The sequence below is a fragment of the Zingiber officinale genome, chromosome 6B, assembly GCF_018446385.1.
Source record: "Zingiber officinale cultivar Zhangliang chromosome 6B, Zo_v1.1, whole genome shotgun sequence".
In the NCBI taxonomy this organism is placed as follows: Eukaryota; Viridiplantae; Streptophyta; class Magnoliopsida; order Zingiberales; family Zingiberaceae; genus Zingiber; species Zingiber officinale.
In genome coordinates, this window is record NC_055996.1 from 115,937,934 (window position 1) to 115,949,947 (window position 12,014).

The 12,014-nt window shown below is 35.9% G+C and overlaps 1 protein-coding gene across 13 annotated transcripts; it reads right to left on the bottom strand.

Annotated features, from left to right (window-relative positions):
- Positions 1-6,475: 6,475 nt before the first annotated feature.
- Positions 6,476-11,212, bottom strand: LOC121989103 (metal tolerance protein C4-like). 13 transcript variants are annotated; one of them, XR_006114180.1, is made up of 9 exons: positions 10,755-11,212; positions 9,143-9,391; positions 8,893-9,024; positions 8,437-8,487; positions 8,265-8,322; positions 8,081-8,199; positions 7,424-7,479; positions 6,854-6,945; positions 6,476-6,779 (listed from the first exon to the last, which is right to left on the bottom strand). XR_006114180.1 is itself a non-coding variant. In XM_042542947.1 (8 exons), the coding sequence occupies exons 3-8, from the start codon at positions 9,001-9,003 to the stop codon at positions 6,764-6,766; spliced, it is 411 nt and encodes a 136-aa protein (XP_042398881.1). In that variant the 5' UTR covers positions 9,004-9,024; positions 9,143-9,391; positions 10,755-11,212; the 3' UTR covers positions 6,476-6,763. The 13 variants fall into 13 exon arrangements, 4 of the variants coding, with proteins under 4 accessions (XP_042398881.1, XP_042398880.1, XP_042398879.1 ...); XR_006114179.1 differs by lacking the exon at positions 6,854-6,945 and adding an exon at positions 7,606-7,856; XR_006114178.1 differs by lacking the exon at positions 6,854-6,945 and adding an exon at positions 7,606-7,856 and having other exon boundaries at positions 6,476-6,800.
- Between the last annotated feature and the right edge of the window lie 802 nt (positions 11,213-12,014).

Below are 12,014 nucleotides of genomic sequence, written 5' to 3' on the forward strand. Positions count from 1 at the left end.
GTATTCTTTGCATATAATTAAATTATTACAAGAAAATGAACTGATTTGCGGTTTTTCAGTTGACAAAATTAAAAATATATATACTGTAAAAAGAGGTGGGTTGGGACTTGGGATGTGGAAATGCAAATCTTGTGTTAAAAACCTAAGTTTTACAACTTTATAGAAAAGCTTGTTGTTCTTGGATTCAAGTTGAAACAGTCCTTGATGGGGATAAGGTTCTAAGGGTTAGAATTTGAGTCCTGTCCTTGGAGGTTAGTACAAGTTATCTTTGAGTGCATGTGATGACATGAATGGAAGGCATCAAAGAGGAGCTCAAGGGGTTGATACACTCATGAACTAAAAGTATCATGATCCTAAATGATTACTATTTAATAACTATTATATCTAATATAGGTGAAATGGAGTTTTCACCTCTAAAGTACAGAATGAGTGAAAAGTGATGTCATTCCATGGAATGGATTAACCTCAAATTGTTCATCCAAGCATCAAACAAAATCATAGAGGGAATGAGTCATTTTCATCCCATGAAATTCCATCCTATCAAATACACCCTAAGCTAGATTCACTTTTACCCCCACTCTCAAAAGCAAATAAGCTCATCCTATGGTTACCATAAAGTCGCATAGTTTGATTGACATCTGCCATAAGTGACGAGCTTGAATTGTCTTGACTTGCATATGTGCTCCCACATCAAAAGAAAAAAAAAGGACGTCTTTAACATATATAGACAAGCAAGCCTCAGCTATAATCGAGATCAATTAGCATTAGGAGCTAACCTTTGGGTGGCCCATGGTCGTTCTTAGTTGGGAGTGTCTTGAAGCTTCTGCATTGTGTTATGTGGATAGTGACCACCCAGTCAATCTCATCAGAGTTGTTTCAACTACATCTTGGAATCTACTAATTGAATTCAAAACTGTTTGATAATTTTTTATGGCAAACTTGTACTTGAATTTTCAGATGGAGAGTAGATTTGGATTCTGAGCTATTCATTTACAAGTTAGGGGAGAAAGGACGTCTTTAAAATAGACAAGCAAGTCTCAGCTATATATGATCGCCATGAATTAGCATTAGGAGCCAAGGGAACAACCTTAGGGTGGCCCATGGTCGTTCTTAGTTGGGATTGGTTTGAAGCTTCTTCATTGTGTCGTGTGGATAGTGACCACCCAGGCAATCTCACATGTTGGGATTGGCTTGACGCTTCTTCATTGTGTCGTGTGGATAGTGACCACCAACCAGTCAATCTCATCAGAGTTGTTTCAATTTCATCTTGGAATCTACTAATTAATTGAATTCCAAACTGTTTGATCATATTTTATGCCAAACTTGTACTTGAATTTTCAGATGGGAGGCGATTGGGATTCTGAGTTATTCATTAACAAGTTAGGGGAGTCTAATTTTTCAAGGCTTTAGTTGCTTCGCGGCAACTTTACACATGCACAAGAATACATTATAGGAGCTGGTGCAAATTAGTTGGGGGTGTGGCTTACTAATGTCATGTTTCATTGTTTGTTTGTAGTACAAACCAGCTGTGTGTGGTATGTTGTGTGAAGTCAAACCATCTCATCGTTGTAAAGAAACATTTTCATTCTTTCATTTTTTTTTTTCTTGATGTGCCTCTAGAAATTAAGAAAAGGAAAAAGATAATAGTATTATTGAATTCAAAATTTATTTTCAGAAGTACATAATATAAATCTTTATATAGTTAAGTTAAGAAACTCTAAACCTCAATAAAAAAAAAAGAAAAAAAAATCTAAATTACCCTAAAAAATTATAAATAAATAAATAAATATGTTTTAACATCCCCTCAAACTTACAATGTCATAGATAGAAGCATTGAGAGTTTGTTAGACAAGAAACGAAAACGTGAAGCAAAATGTGCCTTGGTAAACATATCTGTAATCTGTAGATTTGATGGAACAAAAGGTAATGTGATGGTGTCAATCTGAAGTTGATGACGAGTAATGTGACAATCAATTTCAATATAATTTCGTCCACTCATGAAAAACTGAATTGCGCGTAATTTGAATAGCACTTTGATTATCACAATATAACAGAGTAGGTTGATGAAGAGAGATACTCATATCCGCAAGTAACCAATACAACCAAACTATCTCATAAGTAGTTGAGGTCATAGCACGATACTCAGCTTCTGTGGAAGATTTAGAAATAACATCTTGTTTCTTACTCTTCCAAGAAATGAGAGAATCACCAAGGAAAATGCAGAAGCTGGTAGTAGATTTACGATCTATAGGATCACCAGTCCAATTAGCATCAGAGTATGCACGCAACTCCAAAGATGAAGTAGAAGGAAATAAAATGCTTTGAAATTGAGTACCCCGAAGATACCTGAGAATACGATAAACAACAACCTAATGAACTGTAGTTGGTGCAGTGATAAATTGACTAACCACATGAACAACATACGCAATATCTGAACGAGTTACAGTGAGATAAACCAAGCTTCCAATAATAGTTCTGCACAAACTAGAATCCGCTAAATATGAGCCATCAGATGGAGAATATCGAGCATTAGTCTCAATAGAAGTATCAACGACTCTATTATCAGTAAGACGAGCATGCTCAAACAAATCAGATATATGCTTTGACTGGGATAAAAGATAATTTTTTGGGGAATAAGCGACCTCAATACACAAAAAGTAGTGTAGTGAACTCAAGTCTTTCATAGCAAAACAACGAGTCAACTCAGACTTCAAGGAAGCAATTACATCATAATCATCACCAGTAATAATCATATCATCAACATATAATAATAAAAGAATGCGATCTGCACTCGTACATCTGACAAACAATGCTGAACCATGGTTATTAGGATGAAAACCAAGCGAAGTAATCACTATAGAAAACTTCTCAAACTAAGCACGAGGTGTTTGTTTGAGACCATAAAGCACTTTACGAAGCCTGCAAACTTCACCAGATTGGTGTGAAATACCAAGAGGAGGTGTCATATAAACTTCTTCATGAAGATCACCATTTAGAAATGCATTTTTGACATCCATTTGAAATATTCTCCATCGACAAACAAAAGCAACAACAATCAGAGTACGAACAGTCATCATTTTTGCAACGGGAGGAAATGTTTTCTCATAATCCATGTCATACTCCTGAGAATAGCCTTTAGCAATAAAACAAACATTGTACCATTCGATAGATCCATCAGATTTTGTTTTGATCTTAAATATTTAACGAGAATCAATAGTGTGTTTTCCTGGTGGCAAGGATATCAAATCCCATGTATTAGTCTGATGTAAAGCAGTTAGTTTCTCAGCTATAGCACTCTGCCAAAGTGAGTTATAAACAACTTCTCTATATAATTCAAGCTCAGAAAGACAATGAATAGATGCAATAAATGAAGCAAAAGAATGAGAATAACAAGAGTAAGTAAAATCTGGTAGTTTAGTAGACTTACGAACACGAGTGGATTGACGATAGTGGAGAGAATGATCATCCACAACCTTAGAAGATAATTGGATAGTGGCAGAAAGAGAAACATGTGGAGCGGATATCTCAGGAACTAAAGTACCAATTCAGTTGAGCTACTAGTAGGATCTGTGGGTGAATCTTCCTCAGTATTGGTATTGAAAGGATCAATGCAAAGTAGATCTGAGTTTGTCATATTATGCAAACTAGATGGAATAGAAAAGAATGAAATATGCTCAAGAAACACAACATGACGAGAGACATAAAATTTTTGACTAACGGGATCAAAGCAACGATATCCTTTATGACTAACACCATAACCCAGAAAGACACAAAGAGCAGACCGAGAGGCTAGCTTATTACGCTCTACATGTGGACGAAGGATAAAGCAAGTACAATCAAAAACACACAAAAAGGAATAGACAGCATCATACTCATACAATTTTTCAAAAGGTGACAAATCTGAATTGTGTGAAGTTGGAATTCTATTAATAACATGAGCATTAGTAAGAATTGCTTCCCCCCAAAATGCACTAGGAACACTGGCAGATAATAAAAATGAACGGGTTGTTTCAACAAGATATCTATGTTTTCATTCAACCACGCCATTTTGTTTAGGAGTATATGTACATGAAGTTTGATAAATAGTACCATCAGAAGCAAGTAAATGTGAAAATTGATTCGAAGTGTATTCGCCCTCCAAATCACAACGAAAACACTTTATGACACTAGAATGTTGAGTTTTCACAAGAGCTCTAAAGTTGTTGAAAACTGTAAGCTAATCAGAACTGTGTTTCATAAGATAAACCCAAAAGTAACGAGTGTAATCATCAATAAACGAAACATAATACCTTGACTCCCTTTTTGTAGGAATAGGAGAGAGTCTCTACATATTAGAATGGATAAGATCAAATGGAGCAGAAGAAAAAGAAAGACATTTAGAAAATGATAAGGCATAAAATTTGACCAGTTTACAACAATTACAATTAGAAATATCAGAACTTTTTAAAAGTCCTAATGCTCCTGTAGAAGCTAAAAATTACAAACGATGTGCTGAAATATGACCTAAGTGAGAGTGACACAAATAAAAATTAAAAGATCAACTCAGTTGAAAAGACGATAAATCCACACTCGAAGTTACAACTTTTGATAATTTGAGTTGATCTAAAACATAGAGTCCTCCTTGTCTATGACCTGTCCCAATCAAGCTCTGACATTGTGGGTCTTGAACATAACAATTGTATGAAGAAAAAGAGATTAGGTATCCAGACTCACATAATTAACTAACAGAAATAAGATTTAAAGTAAGACTCGGAATATAATAAACTTTAGTAAGAGATAAAAAAGATGTAACAATTGAACCAATACCTACTAATGGCATAGAAGTACCATCAGCAGTCACAATAGATATAGATGAACTGGGAGAAAAAGAAATAAAAGATGATAAATTATATGATATATGATGGGAGACACCAGAGTCCAAAATCAAGGATGAAGATATACATGAAATACCATACGATAACAAACCTATATAAGAGGAAGCAAACATAGCAAAGAGCTATGAAGCAAGGAACTGTTGAAACTGCTCTAACATATACAGATCAGATTTTTATGAAGCATCTGTACGACCAAGCATGATGACAGAACGAATAATGCTCAGAATAACTAAACTGTAAGGACGCACATCTGTATGATCTGTAAAAACTGGTGTGAGGATGATCCGTAGTCACACGAATTAAGAATCCAAGGTAGAAAAGGATGTCGGCGTAGAAATCGACAGCATAGGGCGTTGGTGTCGAAATCAACAGAAAAAAGCGTCGACGTCGAATTGACAACACAGGGCATCAGTGCCGAAATCGGTAAAAGAAATATCGGTGTCAAAATCGACAACACAAGACGTCAGCGTCGAAATCGGTAGAAAAGAATATCAGCGCCAAAATCAACAGTAACAATAGGAGATGGTAGTGACAACAGAAAGCAATAATAGAAGATGATAGAAAAAATTAGGTCAAAGAAGGAGAACGACTCTGATACCATGTAGAAATTAAGAAAAGGAAAAAGATAATCATATTATTAAATCCAAAATTCATTATAAGAAGTACAGTATATAAATCATTATATAGTTAAGTTAAAAAATTTTAAATCCTAATAAAAAAGAGAAAAAGTTTAAATTATCTAAAAAATTATAAATATATATATATATATATATATATATATATATTAACAGTGCCAAATTTAAATATTTACATGTATGTGGACAGGCAAGTTCTCTCTTGTTATTGTTGAGATTTATACCTAACGCATAATTATAAGGTCGAAGGAAGAAGGAAAAAAAAAAAGTTGAAGCAAGAGGAATGGAGAACTGAAGTGAGGACAAGAATAGTGTGGGGGAAGGGTCAAAACATGGTTTTGATTGACTAGCTCTAAATCTAAAGCAATCGAGGAGACAACCGCTCTAAATGCCCCATGTCGCTGCACTAGGCATGCTAAAATGTGGGATCGAGTAGATTCGGCAACAGACGTCCGACATATCACATGTAACTGAGGGATTTTCTTTTTCCTATCTTTAGATAAATCTAACTCACACGAAGACTTTGGTGTCCTTTCTGGGCAGAACTATCGAGACATATGAGTACATCTTCTTTTGTATTTTGACAATTGTATTGATAATTAGTAATATTCGTGATTTATTTATTTTATTAATTTAGAGACGAATTGACAAAAATAGTGAAAGCAAGTGAATCAACTTTTGGACTTTGGGTAAATATTTATGTGGCACACGGTCAAACTAGGACAGCCTTAGATCAGCCAGGACCAACTTAATTGTACCACGATCCGACCACGACTTAAAATAACATGGAGTATGCGCCCTCGGTTATAGATTTAAATAGTTATTTTTCACCTAGATACACTTATTTCTGTCTAAATTTGGATGCAAGTTCATGAATAAATTCATGAATTCACCTTGATAGACTTATATTCAAAATTCAAAATGAAAGATTGAGGGACATAATCCAATATAAATAAATATGCGAAAAGTCATGAATTTTTCTTTTTCCTCCCATAAAGAATCTGTGATAAATTTACACAGCTAAAGGCCAAAACATGACCTCTAAAGAAATGAAGTTTTAAATTCTCACATAAAAGAGTTGGATTTGTCATGAAATATAGCAAAAAGAAAAAAAAAACATAAACTCATGATGGTCGATTTGTGGAACCGAGAGAACTGCTTCAGGATTAATGTGACTCCATATCAACTTTGCTAATACCAGGAACAATCTTCTGAATCTCTGATTCAAGCCTATCAGCTTCACTGCCAAACGCTTCAACAACATCCTCGCCTTCAACCACACCGGCGAACTCTTAATGATTGATGTAGGATATGTAAATGACAAGCATAAACCAGAGAAAATACCATGAGCAGCCATAACATTTAGAAATGCATTGTCGTCTTGAGATTTTGCTTCCCGAAACGGTCAATGCAAGAGTGCGAGTTTCAAAAGCATCCTATTTATATAAGTTGGAAATTGTCTAGTACAAATGGCAGCAATAGGAAATCAAAAGTAGATTAAGAATGGATAAGGCAAGTATTAGCAGTGGTCGAAAGTAATCAACAACACTAAACCAGTAAAAATATAAAGCAGTGTGCAATGAGTGAAAGAAAATAAATCACGTTCAGTTCTTTCTAAATAGTTTTGTACCACTACATCTGTATCACAATATGACAACGGTAGAAGCCTTCGCGCTTAATCCAAAAGCCTTTCAATGTGCTTCCCAGAGAGGAATAAGAAATTTACTATACAGTAAAACAATTGGTCTTTTCCCCAGATATATACATAATAAACTTCATTCGTTACACTTCATCTAGAAAAAAATTGTAAGTGTAATTTTTTCTGAGACACCCAAGACATCTAATGATCTAAATCTTTGCAATGCCAGGCTTCAAGATAAAATATGATTGATAATCAAGCTGTCTTAAAAATACCTATTTCTGCTTTGACCAATCACCTCACTGTTGCAATCATAGTGAAAATCTACAACCTGTAAAAGATATAAATATACACACAACATGTTAGAGAAGCCTCATGATTAAACATGTTACGTACTGTAATACTTTTTTCTATGTCATGGTCATCAATTGCTCTACCAATTAATGCATGCCTATACCTTTGGATTAAAAATAAGGCAACCTAAAATACCAGAACATAGCATCAGCTGAACTGTATTAATTATCCAAGTGGAACATAGCAGCCTCCCATGTTAAAACTATTGATCTGTTTCAAAAGAACTTATAATAAAACCATTCCAAGCAGATTTTCAACTATAATAGAGCCGATTGGGTCATATATTGGATTTCCTGTCTTAAGAGCAACTAGTGATGCTGCAGCAATTGCAATACCAGTAACCGGAGCACCATCCTGCATAGTCAACAGTAAATAAGACCTCTTTATAAAAGGAGAAAAAATAGAGTGCTCATAAATGGATGGAAGATAGATAATTGAAACAAAATATCTAAAGGATAGTAACAGTGATGATAACAATTTATTTACATAAGAAACATGGACCAGATATAAGCATTTATCAAAGAAAATTTATTTAAAAAATAGCATATGTTCTGTAGCTGTATGGAACATTGGATAACCTCTGTCATAACAGCAACAGATGTTGGATCATGGCCGTGCCAAACATAGTCCCACAATTTCATTCCTTCTGCAGCTGCACCTTTCTTGACAGCATTAATAGCAACAAGCAGCGAAGCACCTGGGGCAAGTAAAATTATCATAATGACAAATCCAAAATTATAAATATGAATGTGAGATATATACATTCTACGAGGAAGGATCCACCAATCACTAAGGCAGCATAGTGCATATTTTCAGGAGGCTGTTAAAAAGGAAACATACAAAGATAAAAGCAATGAGGTAAAATCAAGCAAGAAAATATTCTAAATGACAAAATTCCTATAAGATGTCAAGTTCGACAGATTCTGAGACATACATGAGCTTTCCATAGGTTCTGCATCCCATGCACAACCGTTTGCGCCCAAACCTAAGCAAAAGATACAGACAGCAGATATTAAAGACCAGACAAATATTTCCTTTAAATAGCCATAGCTGCAGGATACACTACATATGGTAAGAATTTGGGATAAACCTACAGATGAATAGCATCAGAAGCACATCTTGAGCTGTTCAAACCGCACGAAGGGCATGCAATATCAAAGTAGTTTGTAACTCAAATAGAAGTTAGGAATTCTAAGACGGAAACTAGGATATAGTACAAAATATTAGATTCCAAGACATGAGAAAAGGAGCATAAGTTCATAAAACAACAAGATGTGACTTCCAACTATTTAGGATACACCATGAATCTTATTTACCATTCAACTCTATGAAATCTTATATTAATAGTTACTTCATAAAAGGTATAATATGGGACCAAAACAAACATTACCTGATTAGCAAGGTCTGCAACTGAGTGCACAACTTCAGTTAACATAACGTGGCTTGAAGTTGTCAGCCACATTCCAAACTTGAGAGAGAAGACAAGGAAGTTGCACCACATGCTGCACTAACTGCTTGCTGACTGAAGAAAAAAGAATTGATTGTTAAGCAAGAAATGACAGTTAAAAGTAGCAGGATGCTCAATATTAACTGAGTGAAAAAAAAAACAAAAAAAAAAGTGTAAAAAGAACAATACATACTTGATTGTAGCAAAAAAGGTGAGTACGCTCACCCCAAGTGTTCCTCACAGTCCGTCCCCAGGTTATGTGAAGGGAAGTAAATCACGGGTCAGCTTATAGTCGATCGGCAAGTTGACTAGGGGTGGGAGAGTTTTTTTTCCCACGGGCATGTACTTGCCGGGAGTTGATCCCTTGCCCTATTGTAGATATAACTACATTTAGTGTGGTCTGTGGTGCAGCGGGGCCAGCAAGAGGGGAGGGTTGAATTACCTGCAAAATAAGAATACCCTCCTCAAACTTTCAACTCTAAAATTATAGCAACAATAATAAGAAAATTAAATAAAGCAGAATAACAGAAAAGAAAGAAGACTCAGCAATTTTGACTTGGTTACAACCAAGAAGGTTGTTAATCCAAGGCGGTTGGAAAGCGCACTAGAAAAGTCTCCTTCTCTGAAGGCGGAGAAGCCTTTTACACACTAAAAGCTCTTACAGGTTGCTAGGAAGTTGTTACAGAGTTGATTCATTAATTTCCTAGCTCCAGGGGCCTTTATATAGCTCTTGGAAAACTTATCCCGAGTCCTGAAGGCGCCTCCAAGGGGTTTGATCGGATAAACTTTATCCGCGCTCAAACGGTCAAGTAGATTGGGTCTGAGGCGCCTCCAATGTTCTTGAAGGCGCCTCAGACAGCTTGAAGGTGCCTCGGACAAGTCTGAGGCGCCTCCAACACTACATGGTATAAATAGCTTCCAGCTTCTCTTTTTCCTCTTCTTCCGAAGCTCCGATCGCTTGGGTGATTTCGGCCAACTGAAATAGGGCTCACCCGAACACAATTTCCGGCCTTCTCCTCGAGCAGGCTTCCGACCCGTCTTCTCGTCTCTCAAACGCCACGCACATTCTTCTCGTCCACTAGTGTACTCTTCCGCATCTCTCTCGTCCTTCGGACGCACTGAGCCCGTCGGCTCCTTTCCTGTGTCATCCTTCTTGCTAGCTGCGTCTTCCGCTCGACTTCCTGCGCTCCAAAGCTCCTAAAAACTTAGACACAGGGATCAAATAACAAGCAGGACCTAACCTAACTTGGTTGATCACATTAAAACAACCATGGGGTCCAACATGGTCATGATTGGAACATAAGAAATCTGTAACATTTAATTGTAGTTGGCATGTTTCTCTACGCACACAGATATAATACGCAAAGAAGGCATTCCTGACTAGAAGTCTGCCACATAGCCATCTTACGTGGTTTTTATGCTGCATATAATACCATATTTATGTCAATGATTGACTTTTATCTTCACCTACAAGAAATAACTTCACAAAGTCAATTAAGTAACTCCGCACAAGGAAATACTAGATTGGAATCTTTATAGAATTGAGAAAAAAGAATGACAAAAAGATGGGCAAATTTTGTCGATCATAGGTCATGTAAGCTAGAAACTACAGAGATCAAGAAGTATATTCTCGATTTCTTGATTCAAACAAATGTACTGCACGAACAACTGACATATGCCCATCATCAAAAGCTATAGTTTTATCCTTTGCAAACCTGAAAGAATAATCCGCATGCACAACTATCACAAGCAACCATGAATAGGTAAAAGCTAGGGTCCCCCACTTCCATGAAAAGAAACTTAACTGCGAACGCGAGATGCCAAAGAAGCAGAAGTGCCACTTGCAGGAAGCCTCGCGGACGATGAGTACTCCCTAGCAAAATACTTCACAAGAAAGGGCCTAAAGACAACGGTGCCGGGCGGCGGGAAAGCAAAGAGGAAACTGAAAGCATGACCCGTGGCCTATTGCGATTCGTTTTCTCGCCAATGAAACCGGAACGAGGGAAGAGAGGCAGGAAGCATGAGGTGCGCCGATGCAACCGGATGAGGAGGAGAAAGGTAAGAAGGGGAAGGGCGGGGATGGGCGGAGGTCAGCGGAGAGGTGGTCCCGGAGGCGGCGGAGCGTCACCACCACTGTGAGCGGCGCACGCATGAAGAATCCGCCGCCACCGTAGCGGCGTTGTGTGTGTCAATTTCAGCAGACGGTGAGATTGCAGAGGTCCGACGAGCGAGGTACCGGAGTTATTTACGGATGAGAGACAGTAACTCGAAGGGGAACTTGACAGCTTCTCCTCGCGTGAGTTTGGTTCGGGGTTATTCTTGATAAATTATCCATTCAAAGTTATCAACAAAAATCTTATTTGATTTAGGTATTCGATGATTCTCAAGTAATGTTCCATACCCGACATGTCAGCAAAAGGATCATGTAGTCCGGAATCGGAAAACCTCAAAACTAAGGGTGTGTTTAGTACACGAGTTTTTCGTTTTCATTTTCTAAAAAACGCACGTTTTCTGAAAAATGGTGTTTGGTTTACGTTTTTCGTGCTTGTTTTCTAAAAAAAATAGCTAACGTTTTCTAGGAAAACAGAGAATGATAAAAAGTCGTTTTCTGTTTTCTAAAAAACGCGCGTTTTCCAGAAAATGAAAATGGAAAACGCGCGTACCAAACGCACCCTAAGATTTTTCTTGATTCCGGGGTTAACGAATTTTTTTTACCAAAAATACCCTGTGATAAGAAAAAATATGGAAAAAAGAGAAAAAATGTAAAAAAAAATATTAAAAAATGTAAAATAAATAAATAAATGTTTAAAAAATTTAAATTTTAAAATTTTTAAAAATAAATAATTTTAAAAAATAAAAAAAATTAAAAATAAAATTTTAAAAAAATTAAAAATTAAAAATTTTAAAAAAAATTAAAATTTTTAAAATTTTTTAAAAATTTAAAAATAAAAAAAATTAAAATTTTAAAAATTAAAAAAATAAATAAATAAAAATTAAAATTTTAAAAATGTAAAAAAAATAAAAAATATAAATATAAATAATATAAAAAATATAAAAACATTAAA